This window comes from Falco biarmicus, chromosome 1 (assembly GCF_023638135.1).
Source record: "Falco biarmicus isolate bFalBia1 chromosome 1, bFalBia1.pri, whole genome shotgun sequence".
Lineage (NCBI taxonomy): Eukaryota > Metazoa > Chordata > Aves > Falconiformes > Falconidae > Falco > Falco biarmicus.
Genome location: NC_079288.1, coordinates 34,296,000 through 34,317,123, shown reverse-complemented (window position 1 = coordinate 34,317,123; position 21,124 = coordinate 34,296,000). Strand labels below are relative to the sequence as shown.

The 21,124-nt window shown below is 62.9% G+C and overlaps 3 protein-coding genes across 3 annotated transcripts; 2 read left to right on the top strand and 1 right to left on the bottom strand.

Annotated features, from left to right (window-relative positions):
- PES1 (pescadillo ribosomal biogenesis factor 1) lies at positions 1 to 7,888 on the bottom strand. The gene is made up of 15 exons (XM_056349951.1): positions 7,736 to 7,888; positions 7,147 to 7,226; positions 6,745 to 6,898; positions 6,539 to 6,648; positions 5,123 to 5,294; positions 4,796 to 4,885; positions 3,623 to 3,739; positions 3,375 to 3,449; positions 2,878 to 2,967; positions 2,540 to 2,670; positions 2,254 to 2,379; positions 1,922 to 2,106; positions 1,656 to 1,798; positions 1,156 to 1,323; positions 1 to 676 (listed from the first exon to the last, which is right to left on the bottom strand). Exons 1-15 carry the CDS (start codon positions 7,757 to 7,759, stop codon positions 590 to 592), a joined length of 1,752 nt encoding a protein of 583 aa, XP_056205926.1. The 5' UTR covers positions 7,760 to 7,888; the 3' UTR covers positions 1 to 589.
- Positions 7,889 to 8,075: 187 nt separating this feature from the next.
- Positions 8,076 to 12,860, top strand: TCN2 (transcobalamin 2). Its single transcript, XM_056349966.1, has 11 exons — positions 8,076 to 8,405; positions 9,488 to 9,709; positions 10,407 to 10,593; positions 10,696 to 10,776; positions 10,887 to 11,029; positions 11,137 to 11,298; positions 11,379 to 11,554; positions 11,868 to 12,042; positions 12,153 to 12,345; positions 12,528 to 12,649; positions 12,744 to 12,860. Exons 2-11 carry the CDS (start codon positions 9,508 to 9,510, stop codon positions 12,803 to 12,805), a joined length of 1,503 nt encoding a protein of 500 aa, XP_056205941.1. The 5' UTR covers positions 8,076 to 8,405; positions 9,488 to 9,507; the 3' UTR covers positions 12,806 to 12,860.
- A 450-nt stretch (positions 12,861 to 13,310) lies between these two features.
- On the top strand, positions 13,311 to 17,954 carry SLC35E4 (solute carrier family 35 member E4). The gene is made up of 2 exons (XM_056349982.1): positions 13,311 to 14,509; positions 15,867 to 17,954. Exons 1-2 carry the CDS (start codon positions 13,897 to 13,899, stop codon positions 16,292 to 16,294), a joined length of 1,041 nt encoding a protein of 346 aa, XP_056205957.1. The 5' UTR covers positions 13,311 to 13,896; the 3' UTR covers positions 16,295 to 17,954.
- The last annotated feature ends 3,170 nt before the right edge of the window (positions 17,955 to 21,124 follow it).

The window sequence follows — 21,124 nt, the reverse complement described above, 5'->3', positions numbered from 1 at the left end:
TGGGAAAGCATCACCTTCTTTAATTACAAATAAAAATACAAGAGAAGTACGGCCTACCATGAGGATGCTGTAGGGTAGCTCCAGGCTGAGCAGAGGATGGGCTCTCCTCTGCTGCAGACTCCTCTCTGCCAAAGCTGGGGCAAAGCCCCACTCTTTGTGCAGAGCCTCCAAAACACACCACAACACCCTGCCATGCCAGGCAGCCCTGGAGAGCTGCTCTGCCATGGGGGCTCAGCAAATTCAAAAGGAACAATCCCAGAGGGACCTGCAAGAGCCCAGAGCTCTCCCTGACCTCTTCTTCCTCACCCGCCACCCCTGCAGGTCAGGAAGCAGAGGTGGCACCAGCGTGAAGAGGACAGTCCTTGCAACACTAATCCTGCAGCCCTGGCAGGGGTGGGCATCAACACCAGCGCAGGGGAGCTGAGGGAGCCCTGGGAAAGGCACAGTGGGAGGTGTATTTACAGATGGGAAATGTTTTCATTTAGCATTTCTGTCTCAAAAGCAAAGCTGAAGGGTTTTGACCCAAATGCAGTGGTGTCCACAGGGTGCAGCCAGCCAGCCAGCCCCCTCAGGAAACCCCAGGGCCCAGTCACGCTCGTCGTGCCTTCTTGCTCTTCTTTTTCTCCTCTTTAACGGCAGTGTCGTGGGCTTTCCTCTTTGCAGCGAGTTTGTTGGCCTGTAGAGAAATCCCCGAGACCCACAGTCAGACCGGTCTGCAGACACCACGGGCTGCTCTGCCCCCAGCCCCGCCAAACCCTCCTGCTGTACGTGGCAGAGATGGGAGGCTCCGTCTGCTGCGGGCACCCAGGTCAGGCACAGGGCAGAGAGGAGCAGCAGCTCCACTTTGAGCACAAGCCACAGCCTCAAGGGAGCAGAAGGGGCTCTGCCCTGCCAGGATCGAGACCGCAGCCTGGTGACACCGGGGAAGAGGCTGGCAGGGCCTCACCCTTGCCCACCTTTGCTCAGTGCCCTCACCAGGTACAGAGAGGAGCAGAGGCAGCCCAGAGCTGGTAGTGTCAGAAGCAGAAGCTGCTCCCTCTCCCCTGAGGTGAGGACAGACCCCGTGTTGATGACCTGTAGCTGCAAGCTGACTGGTGAGAGCTAGCATCGGGATGCAGGCAAGGGTCCTTGCCCACAGCAGCCCTACGCTCGTACCTCTCGGACTTTGCGCTTCTTGCCAAACATGATCTTCTTGTAGAGGTATTTCTCCCTTTTCTTCATCATCATGATGGCCAGACGCTTCTCCTCACTTTGCTGCTCCTGCTCCAGGCGTTGCTTGTCCTCCAGCCGCAGCTTGCCAGCGGTCACTTTCACGGGAAGCGCCTGCAGGGAGCTGGAGAGCTCAGGACCCCAGACACTGGGAACCCACCACCCTTCCCAGGGAGAGATGCTTCCACACATTCACTGGGGGCCACAGAAGAGCCACAGCACTCTCCAGACCAGGCAGCAGGTCCTGAGCGTGAATGGGAGCTGCAGCTCATGGACACAGGTCCAGGACCCAGAGGTGTGGTGGCTGCCACAGGAGCAGCACAGCCCCAGCAGTCCCAGAGCAGGGAGCGGGCCAGGACACCCTGCAGCAAGCAAAGCCCCAGCAGAGACAGAGCTCACCACAGCTGCCTCGTCCTGGGGCTCCCACCCCGCTGCTGGCACCGTACCTTGTTGCTCTGAGTCTTCTGCTCTTCCATCTTCTTTAATTTCATCTCCTCTTCCTTTTCAGACTCATCTTCCTCCTCCTCCTCTTCTTTGTCATTGTCACCCTCCTCTTCCTCCTCTTCCTCCTCCTCCTCACTCTCTCCATCTACAGAGAGACCCACCGTTACCAACAGGAGAGCAGTCGCCGGCTCCAGAGCAGGTACAGCCCTGCTGAGGCAGCAACGCTGCCCGGCTCCTCAACTCCTCTGACCTGGGAGCCTCCCCTCACCTGGGTTCTCGCCCCTCTGCATAGCCAGCAGCTTCAGCTTCTCAGGAGGGATGTAGTCTCCTTCCTGCTCCGTCACGAAGGGCGAGAGGTGCGGGGGCAGCTGCACGCCAGGGAAATAGTCGGCCACAGGGAGGCACAGCTTGGCATTGACGGAGTCGAAGACCCACTGAGGCTGCAGGTAGTACCTGTGGGGCAGAGGGACGCAGGCTCAGACTCTTCCCTCCCACCGCAGGCTCTGGAGCCCATGGGGCTGCAAGGGAGCAGACACAGCGTGGGACAGCTCTGAGATGGCCAGGGACACTCTGTGGGGACAGGCCATGCGCCTTACTCACCTGCCAACAACCTGCTGCTGCACCTGGGGCCGGTCAACAATCTGGTGGGTGATGGAGGGGTCGCTCACGTCATAGGTGGCACCAATGCACAGGGACTTGTCCCAGGAGACCTGGCCACCAAAGCACCTGCCAGCAAAACCCACCGAGGAGTCAGGCAGGCAGGAGGGGCCCTCAGGGTCACCTCGCCTGTGGGATGTCAGGCAGACTGGCCTCAAAAGTCCTTACAGAAAGGCTGGGGAGGCAATCATGGTGTAGCACGGCTGCTGAGGTGCCACCCACCACGTACCGGATGATGAAGGCCAGTGGCTCGCGAGGTACCTCCCTGTTGAGGAAGAAGCGCAGCCCCTCAAACAGCTTTTTGTGCTTCTCCAGGGCCTCCTGTTCCTTCTTTTTCGCATCCATCTGCTCTGCAGTCTCCTGCTCAGAACAAAGCATTCAGCCTCCTCCCCAAAAACAGCCCCTGCCAAGCCCCTCTCTGCAAGGGGGCTCTCAGATGCTGTCTCCACCCTCCTGCCAGTCCCTCCCAACACCACACCAGGCCCTGCCAGCCTTTGCCTGGGCACCAGACATACTGCACACAGCATCACCCAAGGGCAGGGCTGAGCTCCCCCCCCAGGCTCTTACCCCCTCCACTGGGAACTCATCCATCTCCACCTCGTCCTCGTGGGTCGGTGCCACCACACGGGCCAGGCTGGCGCTCAGAGCCGACAGTTTCTGCAGTGGGAGGAGACCAAGAAGGTGTCACGCCCAGCCAGTAATTTGGGGATGGGACAAAGGGCATCCTCCTGGAGGAAGGCAACTTCTCAGAGCAACAGGTCACACAACCTAGGACCAGACAGCCTTCCTCCATGTACTGTCTCACACTGCAGGCCCCAGCACGGGGCTTTCAGAGGGTTCCCTGCCATGCAGGGGGGAGGCCAGTGGCTCCCAAGGCCAAGCACAGCTCCTCCCTTGGCTAGTCTACAGAGACAAGGAGTTCTGGAGGAGCCCCTTCCACCACACAGGGATCTGGCTCTGCCCCTTGGTCCTCACACAGTGCCCCATGCCAGGAGGAGGTCTGCAGTCAGGACAAGACCACACAGGGTTCTCCCATGGACCATAGTGATGGCAGCGTCCCTCACCTCCAGGTAGCTCTCTGAATCCATGGCGTACTCTTTGCCCTCCACAGGCTTCAGCTCATCAGCCTGGCCATCAATCTAGGCAGAAACAAGACATGTAGGGAGGCAGTTCCCAAACCCAGAGTCCTCAAACATCCCCCCATCCACCACACCAACTCTCCAACATGAGCTCACTTCCCACCACCCACATCAGGTGGTGCCACCTGGCTCGGGCCAGCACAGCGCATCCCCAGGGCAGGCGGTGGCCTCACCTTGGGGGGGTAGAGCAGGTTGAGGGAGTGGTAGAGGCGAAAGTTGACGAAGCCCAGCAGGGTGGTGTAAAACTCGGTGAAGGTGGCCATCACACGGTAATCCACATCTGTGGGGTGCTGCAGGCACATGGAAAGGTTGAGGACACAAGGACAAAGGACCAGAATCCCATCTGCAGGGACAGAGGCCCATGCCATCGGCACAGGCAGGAGGATCCTGTCGCCTTCACAGCAGGTTCTGGAGATCCATGACCACTGCCAGACCCTGGGCAGGGAGAGCTCTCCAGGCTGCTACATGGGGCCCTGCTGCCACCCCTCCATGAAGGGACCTGCTTGGACAGATGGAGCACCTCATCCCATCGTGGATGGTCCCTTGGTGGCTTGGTCCAGGGACTTTGCTCCTCCGGGTGAGGAGTGGAGGCCACAGCAAAGCTGGAGAAGAGCAGGACAAAGAGCCAAACCCAGCAGGGACCCAGCCAACCTCACAACAGCCAGGACTCAAGGCAGTGAGAAGTAACGCTGGCTGGGAAGGACATGGGCTGGCAGAGATGCTGCGGGGATGAGCTGGGGAGGTAGGCCCCAGCATGGGCCATACCAAAGGCCACAAAGCTGGAAAGCCCCAACCCAACTGTGCCAAGCCCTGGAAAGCCTGGGAGTGAAACAAGAGGGCACTGCTGGGATGGCAACCTCCTGCCTGCCGAGGATCGTGGCAAGGTGCGGCACAGCCACGCGGCTGTCCTGGCACAGTAGCACCCACAGCTCTTCCCTCACCCTTCCACCTGCCCGGACTGCACAGGGGCTGCAGCAGAACCACCCTGGCAGAGGGTGTGGGGTCTGACTCGGCTCTTCCCTAAGTGCCACCAGCCTCATTCCTGCCGGTTAATCTTTAATTGCTGATTGAGGCACATTTTAATAATTGACAAACGGAAATAAGGAACTGGGGAGACTGGTACAGCCAGCCACAGGGGACACAGGTACAGCCATCCTGGGGGTTAGAAGAGGGCTGTGGCCCCGCATGCCTCCTGAGTTGGCCCCGCGGTCACCACAGGCTTTGTCTGCAGCATGAGAGCCACAGGACAGTCTCTCAACTCTTCCCCAGCCACAGGAAAGGGAGCAGCGAGGCAGCAGCAGCACACAGCCTGCATGGATCCTGCCATGCTCCTGGTGGGTACTCACATCGTGGGAGAAGGTGTAAGGGGTGATCCAGGTGATGGGCTGCCCCAGCACCTCAGCCTGGTAGTAGATGCCCTTGATGGAGAGGAAGACCTGGCAGGGAACAGAGTGAAAGCTCAGGGGGGGAAGGCCATGGGTGTTTCCCTGCCCCTGCCCTCGTTAGCCCTTCCACTGTCAGCAGGTTCATCAGGGAAGCGTCACAGACAGCCCGGTAGGACTTGTTCCCAGTCTGAAGCTGCCAGCACAGCTGGCACAAGTCCCATGCCCCTGTCTCCACAGCCCCCCTGGGGCAGGGAGGTTCTTGGCCCCATCCTCCCCTGCAGTGCCCACCTTCCGCAGGGAGCGGGAGGCAATGACGTAGTTAAGGAATTCCACAGCCAGGCGTCGACAGAGCTGGATGGTCTGGACATGGCACTTGCCCGTCCGCGGGAAGGTAGAGAAGAGGAAGCACATGGAGAGAGCATCGTCCAGGTCCCGCAGCGCGTCTATGAAAGTTGGGTACCTGCGCCCGGGCAGAAGAAGGGGGAATCACACCCAGCCCCAGTGGCCACCAAAAGAAGAGAGGGTAGAGGGTAGATTTAGGTTAGATATTAGGAAGAAATTCTTCACTGTGAGGGTGGTGAGCTGCTGGCACAGGATGCCCAGGGAAGCTGTGGATGCCCCGTCCCTGGAAGAGTTCAAGGCCAGGCCGGACAGGGCTTGGAGAAACATGGTCTAATGGAAGGTGTCCCTGCCCAGGGCAAGGGGTTGGAACTAGATGAAATTTAAGGTCCCTTCCAACCCAAACCATCCTATGATTCTAGAAGCTGCTGGGCCTGGCAGAGACCTTGCACGAGAAAGGAACCAGCACCATGGAACATCCATCTGCCACGCATCCCACCAAAGCTGGTGACCCACAGGGACAGGGTGTCCCTCCTGGGCAGGGAGAAGCCTGCAGCCACACAGCTCCCGGGGCTCAGGGCTCTTCAGGGAGCCAGGAAGCGCCCTGGCTGAGGGGATGGCAACACCCCTGATTACAGGGAGAGTGTAAACAGCGTTTAGGGCACCTGCTACACTGACCCATGGGGGAATCCCTGCCTGGACCCACGGAGACAAGCGTGCCTGCGGCGCAGCACACCGGGACGTGGCCCTCCTCGGCCAGACAGATGAGGCCCAAATGAAAACTGCAGGACTTAAACGTCGCATTTGGAGGGAGACAGCGCGGCCCCACAGCTCGAGCAGTGGTGCAGCTGCCAGGTGCCCAGCGCTCCCTCCCGAGCACAGAGCTCGTCAGGGCAGCATCTGTCTCTCAGTGCTGTTTCTCCTTTCCCTCTCTGCACCCAAGGTCCCAGGCACCACTGGGACACGGAAGAGAGACCTGCCAGAGTAGGTTCCCTCTATCCTGAGTCCTCTCCTCTCTCACTGCCACCAAGTTCAACAACCCTGTTGGCACAATGCACCCTCTACCAGCCCTCCCTCCAAGGAAAACACTGCTCAGGGAGAGGAGAGCTCTCAGCATCTTCCTGGAGCCACCTAGGACAGCCAGGCACACCCTCCTCACTCATGCTTTGCTACAGCCAGCGTGCAGCACACTACAGTCTTCTCCAGCCCAGAAATGCTGGTTTCCACAAAAAAACCCAGATGATATATAGGAGGTGGATTCCTAAAGAGGGACAGACATGGTGAAGGCTCCACAGGTCCAGGCAGCTGCAGGGAAAGCTCCTCCCAAAAGAGGATGGCTCTGCTCGGACTTGGCCAGTGGCTCACCTCTCCTTCACGATGTGGTCAAGCTTGTAGCTGGGCTTGTTGTCCCTCAGCCGGTCTACGGTGCTCCACTCGCTCTTCCCATACGCCTTCCGGAGCTTCCGCACGAAAACCTGGGGGGAGAGGGGGAGGCTGGGGGCTCTGCAGGAGAGGACAAGCCCTGAGCAGCCCCTCAGGCACCACCCCGGGGTCTTGTGCAAGACAATTACCTTATACTCCCGGAATTTGTTGACGATGGGCTCGTGAAGGAGGAATTTGATATCCTTGAGGAGGTAGAAGGTCCTGGGTGCCGTGGAGCCTTTGTTCACCTTCTTCTTGTGCTTGGGCTCGTGGGGGTAAATCCCCTTCAGGATGCAGAGACGCCTGGGCACGGCCACAAGGATGAGACACAGGGCCCTGGGGCCCCTCCCCCCCTCCCCGCGCTGCCACCCCTCGTGGGGGGAAACCCCCAAAACACTCAGCAGCCTGAAACCCCCCGGCCACGCAGAATACACCACCACACTGCCCAGGGAAAGGGGCACCCCATGCTCCCACCATGGGCTCCATCTCCTGCTGGTGCCCGGGCAGGGTCCGGGGGGTCCCGGGGGTCCCGGGCTCAGCGGCGGGCGCACCTGAAGTCGGGCAGGCTCAGCTGCAGCTTCTTCCGCGCCCGGTTGCGGGTGATGTAGTTGGTGGCGGCTCCCCGCTCGTACTGGGGAGAGAGGGGGGGTCGGGGGGGTCAGCATGGGGCGGGGCCCCCATCGGGAGTGGGGCGGGAGGGGCAGCCCCGGAGCCACCGGGGTGCCCGGAGAGGGAGGATAAACGAGAACCGGCGGCAGGGGGCTGAAAGGGGCCACCGGGTAGGGCCCGCTGAGGGCGGAGGGGGGAGGGGGGGAGACCGGGCGCAGTGTCACGGCACGGATGGGCACGGGCACCGGGGTGTGTGTGTGTGTGGCACCGGTACCGGGGGGGAGACAGAGGCGGGCACCGGTACCGGAGGTGGGGGGCCAGCTAGGGGGGGTGGTGGAGACCGGGCACCGGGTGTCACGGCACGAATGGGCTGGCACCGGGGATGGAGATCGGGGATGGCACCGGTACCGGGGGGGGGGGGGAGCGGCACGATGCAGGGAGGCACCGGCTAGAGGCGGGCACGGGCGCCAGGAAGCGTTAGCGTGGCCGCCGAGCGGAGGGACAGGGACAGGGATAGGAATGCCGCGGTACCTTCTTCTTCTCCAGCCCACCCATGGCCCCGCCGCCGCCGCCCGCGTGCTCCCGGCGCCGTAGGCCCCCGGGCTGCCCCGGTGCTGCCTGCGCCCGCGGCCCGCGCCCGCCCCAGCCGCCCCGCCCCGCTCATGCGGGCAGGGCGGGCAGCGCGGGCAGCGCGGCGGGGCCGGGCTTGGTCAGGCGCGCAGCGGGCAGCCCGCCCGGCCTGGCGGGAGGGGTCCTTCGGCGCGGAGCGCGCCGGGATATTGCGGGGCGGCGCGGGGCATGCCGGGATGCAGCGGGGTGGGGGGGCCCAGCGGCGCGGCGGGGGTGCTGCGGGGAGCGGCGGCGGCAGGGTCCGGCCCGGCCCGGCCACCCGCGGGGACGGGATGCTGGGGGGGTCCTGGTCACCCGCAGGGCCAGTGGGCTGGCGGGTCGCTGCTGGCCGGCGCTGGCCAGCGGGAGGCGGCCCTTAGGCCGCGGCAGGCCGCGCTCCGGTGCACGGGGTGCAGTCGCTGGGGGACCCCGTTCTCTAGGGCCTAGCTGAGGGGCGAGCGCGGATGGCTCCTGGGGGAAGGCCCGGCTGTTTCGGCCCCACTCAACCCAGGCTCTGGAGGCCCCTGGCCCGCACCTTTCTCCCTAGCCTCTCCCTTGCCTCAGAGGCCGCCGGACCCCCTGTCCCTGCACAGCGAGTCCCCGGGTACCAGCGCATCTCCCGGAGGGCAGGGGGTCCACACGAAGGGATTTGGCTGTCCCAGCCAGCCGAGGGCCCCCAGTGCTGTGGTGTTAGTATTAGCAAGCTGGGCATTCAGGGTGCCTGTCCCTGAGCTGGGGTGACCCCGGGAGGTTTTGTGGTCATTAGTTTCCAGCCTGACCCCGAGGGTGGGATGTGGGTTTGTCTGATGTCATGTGGGGCTGCGGGTAACGTGAACTTGGACCTGACCTGTGGTCCCTGAGGGGGGACTTGGACTGCCTCTGGGGTTGCAGCCAGCAGGGTAGTGTGTGCTGCTGTCTCTGGGTGCTTCGTGAACCCGGTGGTGCCTGTGGGTGCTGATCGGTGCTATGTGCCCTCCTGCAGCCCTCAGCCATCCCCAGTACCCTTGAGAGAGCAGCTGACCTCAGTGGCAGGAGGGGACAGGTCTCCTCTGCCCAGCATCGCTGGTGGGGCACCCATGGCCATGCCCTGGCTGATCCCGGTGCAGATCCCTGCCATATCCCAGGACGGTGATGGAGACTGGGAGCCCAGTCCTCAGCTGCTGCTAGGTGCAGGGGTTTTGTGGGGGGCAGGAGGGAGTCCCCACAGCCTGTCACCTGCTTCTGAGCTCAGGTGTCCCTCGGCAGGCAGAGGCCTGAGCCCCAGCAGCACCCCAGGACTCCCGTAGGCTGTGGGGATTTACCTTTTGGGGTTCAGCACCCCAATACCCACTCATCGGCTGAGTTGGACTGATTAATCCTCATTCTCCTCTTCAATAAAAACCCAGTTCCAGGCGAGTAGTTTAGTTACTGGTTTCAAAGGTTACAGCGATGGAGGGTGCAGGGTTTTGGGGGTTTTCATCCCCTTTCTTTTTTTGGGTTAACTTTGACCAGTGATTTTGACCTGAACACTGGCAGTTTGGGTCTTGCTGCCCTGCCCATGGTGTGGAGGGCAGGGAGACCTTGGTGCTTGCATGGTTTGTGCCAGGTCAGGGAGCTGAGAGGGAAAAGCGGCCGTGAGAACTTTATCTCTGCCCTGGCGTGGGTCGGCTCTGCTTCCCTTTGCTTTGTCTGCAGCCAAAGTCCTTTCCCGTTTTATGCTGACTTGGCCCCAGTGTGCGGAAACAGCATCTTGTGACACCTTCCCGTCCCCAGCGGTGTCCTGTCTTGCTCAGCTGGGCTCCGCCTGCCTCTGCCGGGCTGCCAGTCGTGCTGTGCTGTGGCACCCATTCCTTCGCTCTGGCATGTGGCTGCTTCTCATCCTGCTGCAGGCTGCGGTCCTGCCTGCCCAGCTCTGCGGTGAGTACAGCAGCCAGCCACCACCTGTGGCCCTGGACCCCTGCCTCCTGCCTGGGGACCCCGCTGGAGCTGGGGGTCTCGCCCATGCAGGACAGAGCCCAGAGCGGGTCCCTGAGCTGGCTGTGGCAGTGGAGGGGGGTCCACCAGGGCAGGGCTGGGGGGGATGAGCACCATCCTGTATTCCAGCCCCATGCCTCAGTGAGGGTGTTGGCCTTGTGAAACCCCTCCAGTGAGTTTTCCAGGGCAGCGCTCTCCCCAGTGGCTGCCAGGGTTGAGCCTTATTCCTGTACCCCCTTCCCAAAGCCCACTTTCCCTGCTCCGATGCCTGCAGCCCCCCTAGGTCCTGCAGGGTCCCTGGGGTTAGTGGTACGACCCCAGCACCTTGCCAGCCCTATGGGCATGGTGGAGGGTGGCCATGCCAGGGCTTTGGATTCTCCACGCTTCCATTCCATGTCATGTTTCTTGTTTCTTCCATGTTTTTGGAGTTGGGGGGACTTGAGGTTTTGGGACTTGAAGGGATGTAGAAGGCATGGGGAGCGCAGCAGGGTTGGGATGCTGGGTGTCCATCACAACCTTGGCCCCATGCAACTGGTACTGGGGGCTGCAGATGGTATGGGGCTGGTGCTTGGGGTGGGCTTGGCCCCCTCCTGCCCACCCCTCACCCTCTGATCCCTCTCCCTGGGGCCGTGGCGGGTAGAAGCCCCGGGAAAGGCGGCAGTGGTGCAGGCACTGAGTGCCCAGCTGCTGGGGCTGGTGGCGGACCCGACGCGGGACCCTGACCCCAGTGTCTATCTGGCCCTTCGCCTGGCCCGTGTCCACAACCTGCGCAGGGAGGAGCAGTACCTGGCACAGCTGCGGGACACCTTCCAGCGCCGCTATGGCAGGTAGGTCCCAAGGGGTCACCGGCTCCCTGCCGTGTGCCTCTGGGGGGTGTCCTCTGTCCACCCATGCTGCCCCAGCGGCCCACTGATGCTGAGTTCCCACAGGAGTGTGCAGGCAGCTGGGCGGCCCCACGCTGCACCCCACAGCCACCCCCAGCAGGATGCTGCGGCTGCTGAGCACAGCATGTACGTGCATCTGTCCCATGGGGACGGTCCCCTCCACCAGCAGGGTGACAGCCCCCCAGCATGGTCGGGGGGCTCTGGCTGCTGGCGGAAGCTGATGCAGTGGCTTGCAGGAGCACTGAGGCAGAGTGGCCGGAGACGGGGCGGCTGGCACTGTACCTGCTGGGGCTGCAGGCCACTTGTCCCGCATTGGAGCCTGGTCCTCTGCGCTCACTGGTGACATGGCTGAAATACTACCTGGAGGAGGACTGGGCAGGTGAGAGCATCCCCACAGGGCTACCGTGGTGAGCACCCACCTGGGCACCAGCATGTTCAGCCATGGGGCCACCAGCTCACTCTGGTGACATGACACCATGTCTCCAGGCTCCCGGCACCACGGCCACCCCCTCACCAGTTACTACCAGTACAGCCTGGGCGTGCTGGCACTGTGCGTCCACCGCAAGCGGGTGCGGGAAGAGGTGATCCGTCGGCTCCTGGCAGCTGAGCACCACAGCAGATTCAGGCACAGCAGCGGCAGCGCTGTGGGTAAGGGTCCCTGGGGACAGGTGGGACGGTGGCGCCCAGGGCAAGTGCACAGCAGCCAGGATGACACCATGTCCCTGCAGACACGGAGGCAGTGGTGGCACTGGCCTTCACCTGCCTGGAGCAGCAGCGGCTGGTGGGGACCAGGCTGGCGGCAGAGCTGCGGGCGGCCACACGCAGGGTGAGGAGGAGGATGGTTGAGGCGCAGGGCCAGGATGGCTTCATTGGCAATGTCTACAGCACCCCCTGGGCCATGCAGGTGGGTGTCATCTGCAGGGGGCCTCCAGGGTGGGGCATGGGTGCAGGCACAGGCGGAGGTTTGGGACACTGGTGCGTGCAGGACTGGGTGCATGCTCCGGTGCGGACATCGGTGCAGGCATGAGCAAAGGAGCACGCTGGGTGTAGGCGTGAGCGTGGCTGCGGATGTGGGTGCCTGGGCAGAGGCAGCTGCCCCAGGGCAGAGGGTGCGCAGGCAGGTGGTGCTCAGCAGCAGCAGCACGGTGCCCACAGGGACCCAGCACACCTCCCTCCTTGGGCTGCTGCCCTGCCACCTTCCTCCCTCCGGCTCCCAGGTCTTCATCGCCACCAGCATGTGCCAGACGCAGCCAGCGTATGGCCGGGCCATGGCTGCGCTGCTGGAGAACCTGGACGCCTTCACCACCGCTGCCACCATGGCCCAGGCACTGCCGGTGTTGTACGGCCGCTCTTACCTGGACATAGCCTCCATGCGCTGCCGGGAGGAGCCGGGTAGGAGCCAGGGTGGCGTGGGGAGATGGGGGAAAGCTGGGATGGGGTTAGTGCAGATGCCGTCACAGTGGTGGTTTTGTGTCCATCGCCACCATGGTGGCTTCTTGCAGACACGCTGATGCCCATCAGCCCTGAACCGCTGCCGGAGAGGCCAGGGAACAAGACTGTGCAGCTGGTGGTGGAGTGCCCCGAGCTGCGGTGTTCCCAGCACCGGCTCTATGACCAGCCAGTGTCTGTGCCCGCCAGTGCCTCCCTCCTGGACGTGCTTACGGCAGCTGCTGTGCAGGGACCCTCCAACTTCACGTATGTCGCCATGCATGAGCATCCTCTGGGGTCCCTGGGTGTCACACCCAGGGTGGCCACGTGCCCTGCACCTGTGCCATGGGCTCACCCTGATCCCCGCTGCCTGGCTCCCTTGGCAGCAGAGCTGCCCCAGTGTCAGCAGCGCTGGGGCCAGACCCTCACCCCCCTCTCCCACCCACCAGGTTTGACACCCGGGACACCCCCCTGGGCCCCTTTCTGAGCAGGGTGCTGGGGCTGGAGGCCCAGCAGCAGAAGCAGAGCTACTGGCAGCTCCTCACCGCCCCCAGCACCAGCCTGCAGATGGGTGAGTGTCAGGTGGGGGTCCCAGGGGGACGGTGGAGGTCCTAAGCAGCCCCCATGGCTGCACTCCCACCTGGGGCTGCTGTTCTTCTCTGCAGGCATCGCTGACTACAGACCTCGCGACAGGGAGACCCTCATCCTGCGCCTGAGCAAGTGGTAGAGGACGTGGGGAGTGTGATGGCAATGAAACACCTGCCCTGGGTGCAGGACCTACAGCTCCCTGTCTCCTGCTTTCCCTGTGCCTCATGTGCCTGCACCCCAAATCCGCCCAGGGAGGAGGAGGAGGAGGGACAGGCAATGCCCTGTGTCCTGCGGGCACAGCGGGATGGGAGTGCTGAGACCAGCAGCTCCTCTGGTCCCAGCCCCACTTGGGAATGGGGCAGGTGGCTGCTGGGAGCAGCCGGTGTTGGGGTGCCCAAGCCAGTGCTGCTCACCCCCGCAAGCTGCCAGCCGGGGGCCAACCTCCATAAACAAACCCTCAGGGGGACCCCCAGCCCTCCCCACTGATCCCCCCCGCCTCGAGGGCTGGGGACCGTGGCAGCCTGGGGCGGGGGGTGGGGGGGTCCTGGGGGTGTGCCTCTGCGTGATTCCCCCCACGATTTGATGCAACCCCGAAAAGCTGCCGGGGGCGACCGGCAGTGAGCGGGGCTGGGGCGGTGGGGCCCAGGCAGGGGGTCCGGTACCCCGGGCGGTGGGGAGCGATGGCGTTGGCCCTGCCGCACGCATGAGTCTGGGGCGGGGGGGGGGGGGGGCTCTGACGCATCCCGCCGCCTGTCGCCATGGAGGCCGCCCGGCTCCGGTACCGGCTGCCCAGCCGCCCCGGTGGGGATGCCCGGCCACCAGATCCCAGCAGGTCCAGCTGCACCGGGCGTGCCCCCCCCGTACCCCCCCGCCGGGCGGCCGTGAGGCTGCGGCGGCCCGTGGGGAGGAGCCTCCCTCCCTCCCTCCGCTGCCCGCCATCGCCAAACTTTCCGCTCGCTCCCGGCCGCCGCCTCCCCCGCACATGGCACCGGTACCGCGGGGCTGAGCCCGGGCACCCTCCGGGCGGGAGCCGCCACTTCCAGCAGGAGCTGAGGAGCCACCGCCGCCACTGCCATCACTGCCATCACCGCCGCTGCCATCACTGCCATTGCCACCGCTGCCGTCGCCGCCACTGCCATCGTCACCACCGCCTGCCGGGGCCGGCGGCGTTCAGCCCGGCACGGGAAGACGGGGCAGAGCGGAGAGCCGGGGGGAGCGGAGCTGGTGCCCATGTGCCTGCGGTCCCGCCGCGGCGATGAAGCACCGATGACAGCCGGCGAGGGGACCCTCCGGCCCTGGAAACCGGACCCAGGGCAGGCAGGGGGAGGCCGGCCACCCCCCGGGCCATCGCTGCCCCTGACCCTCACCGTCCTGGCCTGGCTGGGCACCGGCACCACCATGGCCGGCCTCAACAAATGGATCTTTGCCACCCACGGCTTCCGCTACCCGCTGCTGCTGTCGTCCCTCCACATGCTGTCGGGGGTGGCCGTGGGGTACCCACTGGGCTGGGCACGGGGACCGTCACCGCCAGCCCCCCGGCCCCGCGCCAGGATCTACTTGCTCAGCCTCACCTTCTGCACCAGCGTGGCGTTGGGAAACCTGGGCTTGAGCTACGTGCAGCTGGACGTGGCGCAGGCAGTGGCCACCACCACCCCGTTGGTCACCCTCCTGCTGTCGGGGCTGCTGGGGGGCCGGCGGCACCACCCGCTGCAGTATGCCGCCATGGGGCCCGTCTGCGCTGGGGCTGCCTGCAGCATCGCCGGCGGGCTCTGCTTCTACCAGCCCGGCTGTGGCTTCCTCCTGGCTGCCACCGTCCTCCGCGCTCTCAAGTCCATACAGCAGAGTAAGTGCCAGCTGCCTGTCCCTGTCCTGCACGCCTTCCCTCCCCTGGCACAGCCCCTGGGGCGCAGGGGTGCTGGTGTCACTCCAGTGCCACTCTGGTGCTGGTGATGCTCCCTGGCCCCTATGCCACTTTGTTGCCACCCCAAGCTACGTGGCACTCTGTCCTCCGGTGCCACCCTCTGCCCTGTCCCTGGTGCCGCTCCAGCGTCACCCCAGCCCCAGTGCCACCCCTTGCCCACCCTGTCCCTGGTGCCACCTCAGTGCCACCCTTGCGCACCCAGATGCCTCCCTCAGGGCTGTGCTGTGATCCTGGCCCTGAGCTGCTGTGATCCCACTTTGTCAGTGACCAGCAAATACGGTGGTGTCCCTGCGGTGACCCATAGGCACTGCTGGCTCCCAGTGACACTGTCCCATGTCCTGGGGCCATGGGGGGTGGCTGTACCTAAGCTTGTTACAGGGACACCCAGGCTGCCCCATCCCTGTGGTCTCCCCTCGCCAGCACTGTGGGCTGCCAGGTCCCCTGTGAGTCCCTGTGCCGAGTGACATTGTCCCCATGCCCGGGGAGTCCGGCAGCCGCGGTGCTTCCCGGGCCAAGATGTCCTTGCCAGGCGGCGGAGAAGAGCCGGCTGGGTTGTTTTTCGGCCGGGAAGGGAGTGTTTCCTCTGGTGACTCAGTTGGGCACCACGGGGGACGGGCTCTGGCGTGGGGCCGAGTGCCAGGCGCACGCCCTGTGCCGTGCCAAGGTCCCGGGGGCACTGCTGGTGGCTGTACCGGGGGCGGGGAGGGCTGTGGCCACCCAAGGGATGCTACTGTCCAGCACCCACCATGGTTCCCTTGTCACCTGTGTGACAAGGAGGGGGGCCGCAGGGAGGCTGGGGGCTGCTCTGTCCCCCCAGGGACCCAGCACGTGCCCCTCTGTGCTTGCCTGTGCATGGCAGCCAGCCCGGCTGTGCCCGCTGTCCCTGGATGACTGGTGGGGGGACATGGGGACACAGAGGGGTCAGGCCACATGCCCAGAAATGTTCCTGCTGGCTGCAAAATCAGCTGAAAAAAGAGGTTTGGGGGAGGGTAGGGGTGGAAGCCGTATTTCCTCCAACGCGGGGTGGGGAAGCTGCCCCATGCAACCCTGTCCTGTGGCACCCTAGACCCCCAAACTGGAGCACCCCCCAAGCCAAGGTACCCCCAGCCCCATGGAAGGGGCTGCCCCCCGCAATTTCCCCCTTCCTGGTGACACAGCATTTCTTAACCACCCAGGCACCAAGTGCAGGGACTCGCATCGGTGGGTGCCCCATGGAGGCTGGATGTCCCTGCTAGGACGGTCCAGGTGTCCCACTGACTGTCCCCATCCACCCCCCCAGGTCTGCTGCTGCAGGAGGACCAGCTGGATGCTCTCTCCCTGCTCTGCCTGACCTCCCTGCCCAGTTTCTGCCTGCTCTTCGGGGCAGCTGTGGCGCTGGAGGTGGGTCCCTCCTGGGAGGGTGTCCTGCGCTATGACGGCACGCTCTGGGCTTGCATCCTACTCAGCTGCCTGGGCTCCGTCCTCTACAACCTGGCCACCTACTGCATCCTCTCCCTCACCTCCGCCCTCACCGTCCATGTCCTGGGCAACGTCACTGTGGTGGGCAATCTGCTGCTCTCCCGCCTCCTCTTTGGCAGCCACCTGAGCGGGCTCAGCTATGTGGGCATCGGGCTGATGCTGGCTGGGATGTTCATGTACCACCAGCCAGACCTCATCGCGGCACGCTGGGCGACGCGGTTGGGACGGGGCCTCCCCAGGCGGGAGTAGGGTCCCTGCTGGGGATGGGGGCGGAGGGGAAGCACAGCTCTGCAGGTGCATGGGTGGGCTGGTGTGCGTGGTACTGTGCACACAGGTGTGCTGGTGTCCACACGTGCTGGTGCACACAGCTCTGTGTGCACACTGTTTTTTTGGTGTGCACAGATCTGTGTGTATGTGTGCTGGTTTGCACAGCTCTGCGTGCACATGTATTTTCTGGTGTGTGCAGCTCTGTGCGCACACGTGTTTTCTGGCGTGCACAGATCTGTGTGTACGTGTGCTGGCTGGCACAGGTCTGTGCACATGTGTGTTGATGTGCACAGGCTGTGCGTGTGCAAGGGGGTCTGTGTGCACAGCTCCGTGGCTGGGTGTGCACAGGCTCTGTAAGTGTGCGTGGGTCTCTGCGTGTGGCTATGTGTGCGTGGGGGCACGGGTATGTTGGTGTGTGAAGGCTTTGCACATGCAAGTAGGTCTCATGCATGTGGGCATGTGTGTTGGTATAGACTCTGTATGTATAAACATGTGAGTGTGCACAGCTGTATGTGCATGTGGGCATGCATGTGCTGGTGTGCACGGGTTCTGTGTGTGTAGGTGTGTTGCTGTGTACGCAGAGCTGTATGTGCCGGTGTGCACATATGTATTGGCGTGCGCAGGCTCTGCATGTGCAAGCAGATCTCATGCATGTGGGCAGGGGTGTGCTGCTGTGCACAGGTACTCTGTGCACAAGTGTGTCTGTGCAGAGCTTTATGTGCACAGGTGTGTGTGCGCGCAGCCTCTGCAGGTACATCTGTGCAGATTCTGTGTGTGCAAATGCACCTTCACGCATCTGTGTGCACAGGGGTGTGTGTGTGTGTGCATGCAGGCTGACAGGTACCGGTGTGCACGCAGGCTCAGTGTGGGTGAGCAGGTCACATGTGTCCCCATGTGCACACGCAGGCTGTGCATGCTCAGGGATGTGGCTGCAGATACATGACTCTGCACATCCAACTGCTGTCCTGCCTGGGGAAACACGGAGCAGCCTGTGTGTGCACGTGTGTGTGCGTGTGTGCACGTGTGTGTGCGTGTGTGCATGTGTGTGTGCACCACTACTAAGCTCTGCTGGTTGGAGTAAACCCAGGGCTGTGTGTACATGCCGCTCTTGTGGCCAAACAAAAAGCCCAGGGATGGGGTGGGTGACTGTCCCCTCTCGTGTCCCCAACCCCACTGTGTTGTGCCAATCCTATGGGGCTGGTGGTGGTGCTGCCGCATTGTTGTTGTCCCCATCGTGCCCTCCCTGCCACCACGGCTCCAGCTCCAGCCCCATCCCTCCTGGCTTGCTGTGGCTGGAGCAGGCATGTGGGGGGGCAGGGCTGCCTGCCCGTCCCCAGGGCTCCCTCACAGAGATGGTGAGAGCCCAGCAAAGGGGACAGGGACGGCTCAGGCCCACTCACCACCCCTCAGGGATGGTGCTGGGCTGTGGCATGGCACACGCTGACCTTGGCAAAGGGACGTCCCAGTGTATGCATGCCCTGGCATTGATGCCAGCACAGACGTGCGGATGTGCTGTGACGGGTGCACTGGCACCACTGCGTGTGGTGGCTGCTTCCGTGCTCACTGTCTCTGCGCCAGGGCCGAAGGACCCAGCTCTGATTGCACTTGTCCCGAAATAAAGCTCTATTTTTGTTGTACTCCACCCTCAGCTTCCAAGGTGATCTCCCACCCAAAGCGCCCGCTGGCACCGTGGTGGGAAGGGATGAACTGCCCAGTGCAGGGGTGGGAAACTGAGGCACAGACATGCCTCAGCATGTCCCAGCACCCGGGGGAAGCCAGGACCACCGTGCCCACTGTGCCTGGCATCTCCGTGCTCCTGTGCAGGGACAGCTGTGGTTTAGCAGCCCAGCCCCAGGGTTGACGCAGGGACGCAGTGATGGGGAGAGGAGTCACTCGCACGTGTCCAGAGGATGGCCACTGCTGCTGGGACCTGGCACTGGCCAGCGGCAGCATGGCTTCGCCCTGCCCCAGGGCAGCGTGACGCTGGGGAGCTATGAGCATCCTGTCTCCTGGTGTCACCCATCCGGTCCTTCTCCAGCCCTGTGACTCACATCACCCTGCAAGCACAACCCGCTCTCCCTGAAAATTCCCTGCTTGCTCCCGCCCTCTTTCCCAAACAGCAATATTCTTCCACTCATACGGGCGGCAAATTTTGAGGCTGCTTCCAGAAGCGTTCCGGGAACAGCTGCTTCCCCAGCACAGGGCGAGGGAAGGGCAGTCGGCCATGCTGTCGCGGTGTGCTGGTGGGCTCCTGCCCGTGCTATAATCCCGGGGTGCCCCAGGACTCAAGGGGCCCCACATTATCAGCAAATAGCCCCTGCCCCGGCCAAGAGCAGCAACCACAAGCCTATTTGCTTTCTGGGCTCACATTTCAGAGGCTTTTCCGTGACGCGGAAGGTTGAAAGTCATTTTGGTTTTTCCAGTTACTTTCAAAAGGGAAGCCCTGGTGTGACTCCAGGGCTGGGGCTGGGGGAAACTCCCCTCCCAGGCATTCCCGGGAGCTCCAACCCACACTGTGCCCTGCCAGGGGACAGGAGGAGCAGGAGCTGCAAACATGTGGCATCGCTGGGCTGGAGGAGCCCTTCCCTGGGGAACACCCACCTGTCCTCGCCCCCTGACTCATTTGCTGGCACCAGGGTCTATTCGCATCCCGCCTGCATCAGCGGCTGTGCCTTGTCCGCCCTGGTTTTGGTGCATCATGGTGCTGATGGGGCTGGCCCCCTGCCCTGCTGCTGCGGGGAGCGTGGCCAGCTGCTGCCGGTGTCCCTGTGCAGGCTGGTGGCTGGGGCCGGGCTGGGCACGGGGGTCCTGTGGGCAGCATTTATGCTGGAGCTGTGTGCTTTGATGCTGCCCATGAAGGGCCTGGCAGCAGTGGGTGGGCTAGCCTGGTGGGGTGGTGGCCCTCTCTCTGGGTATTTCAGGCCGTGATCTCAGCTCAGTGGCATCCTTCGCTCCAGCCGTTCCTCCGCTCTGGCTGCAGGCAGGATTGGGTTTCCCATGGGCATGGTGGCAGCTGCCCATGTGCCGGGTCCGGCACTGCTCCAGCGAAGCCAGGTGAGGGAAAGGCATCCCACAGGTTGGGGAGCAGACTGGGATACCTCTGCTCAGACACCTTTCTGGAGAGCAGACTGCGGCATGGGGCAGGACAAGCCCCACAGGAGTGCTGCCAGGTGGGGACAGCCCTTGCATGGGCAGGTGTGTCCCCATGCCTCAGCCACCGGCAGGCAGCAGCTTCCCAGTCCCTGCTGGGGTCTGGAGCCCCTCGCCAGCCCTGGTTTCAGGGTGTGGGGGTACTGAGGTGGGTTATCGCCCTGGCAGGGCCACGAACACCTAAGGGCTCTGAGGGTCCTGCAGCTCTTGTGCCCCCAAATATGGGGGCCTCTCCTTGCCCATGTGTATCTCCACAACCCCTGCCAAGCATCCTCTGGGGTTTCACCTCTTTTTAAAGAACACCCAACTGAAGGCAGGCTGAGGCACTCCCATGCCAGGGCTTGTTAACCCCTGAGATGCCACCGCCTGGGGTTAACCGCGTAGCAGGCACGTGGCACATGCTGCTTGATCTTCCCACATGGGCACTGCCATCAGGTTTCTGTGCTCCACATCCTGAAATGCACAGAGGGGACAGGAGATGCAAGGAGGGGTAACAGCTCTGAAGCCAGTGAATAGCATCAGCAAGGATGGGTGGCACCTCCATGGGCTTGGTCCCACCAGTCTGGAGGTGCTGGCTGGCAAGGAGCTCCAGGTGAAGAGTGAAAGTATGAGGTAGGAGAAATAAAGGTGTGTCTGATGGGACAGCATTGTAATGAGAGCTGGCTGGACAGTTTCTTCTGGATCTACTGTTTAACTGCTGCTGAAATCTTCCTCTGATGCGTGCTGGGGACTGAGCTGTGAGCTGCTGCCCTTGGTGGAGGAGCAGCGTGTCTCCATGCAGGGGAGAGGAGATCCAGGGTGGCTTTACCGCATGCCAGCTGGGTGCCTGGGACCACACGGTGGAAATTTTCTGTGTTTCAAGACAGGGGATTAACTGCTGCCCTCGGGGATGTCGGGAGGCTTACTGCATTAGCACAGAGGGACACAGGATCTGCAGCTGGGAGGCAGCAAGGACAAACACTTGCTAAGCTGGGCAGCCTAAACCAGTAAATGATATTCTTCCCTCATATGCCGGGCTGTGGTCTTAAACCTACCGCATCACAGTCCTCAAGTGGTGTCGGGGACTGTCCTGGCTCTGGAGCTGAAATTATGGCAAAGCCTTTTTTAGGGTAGACATTAAGAAAAATGCATTCCCCCTGGCAGGACAGCCTGGCCCAAGGATAGATGACATGAGAAGTGCAATGTCCAGCAGTGGTGAGCAATATCTGAGGATGCCTGAGGCAGCCCAAGCCTGGTTGGGGGCCAGGAGATGGACAGGATGATCCTTCAGACTCTCTTCCAGTCCCATGTTCTTTGGTTCAGCACGCAAAAAACCCTGCAGAATTTGCTCTGAACCGTTCTGGGGCAGGCAGGCTGGCTTTACTGCTCGCTCTCTGTGGCACAGGCTCATGGCTTTGCTCTGAGAAAGCTGCTGACTGCCTGTAGCCAAGTTTCTAGAAGATGAAATCACATGAGCTTTAAAAATGTCTTTAAGTCATATACTATGGTTTTATAACATAACTTTACATCGTAAAGTAGGGGTCTCTGATACAGACCGAGAGCTTGGGTCAGTGGGTTTGGGTGCCAGGTGCAGGTGTCTCACCTGGGTTCTGGTGGCTGTGAAGAAAGAAGTGGTCAAGAAACAGCTGGCAGCAGCATCACCCCCTGCTCCTTCCTCCCACT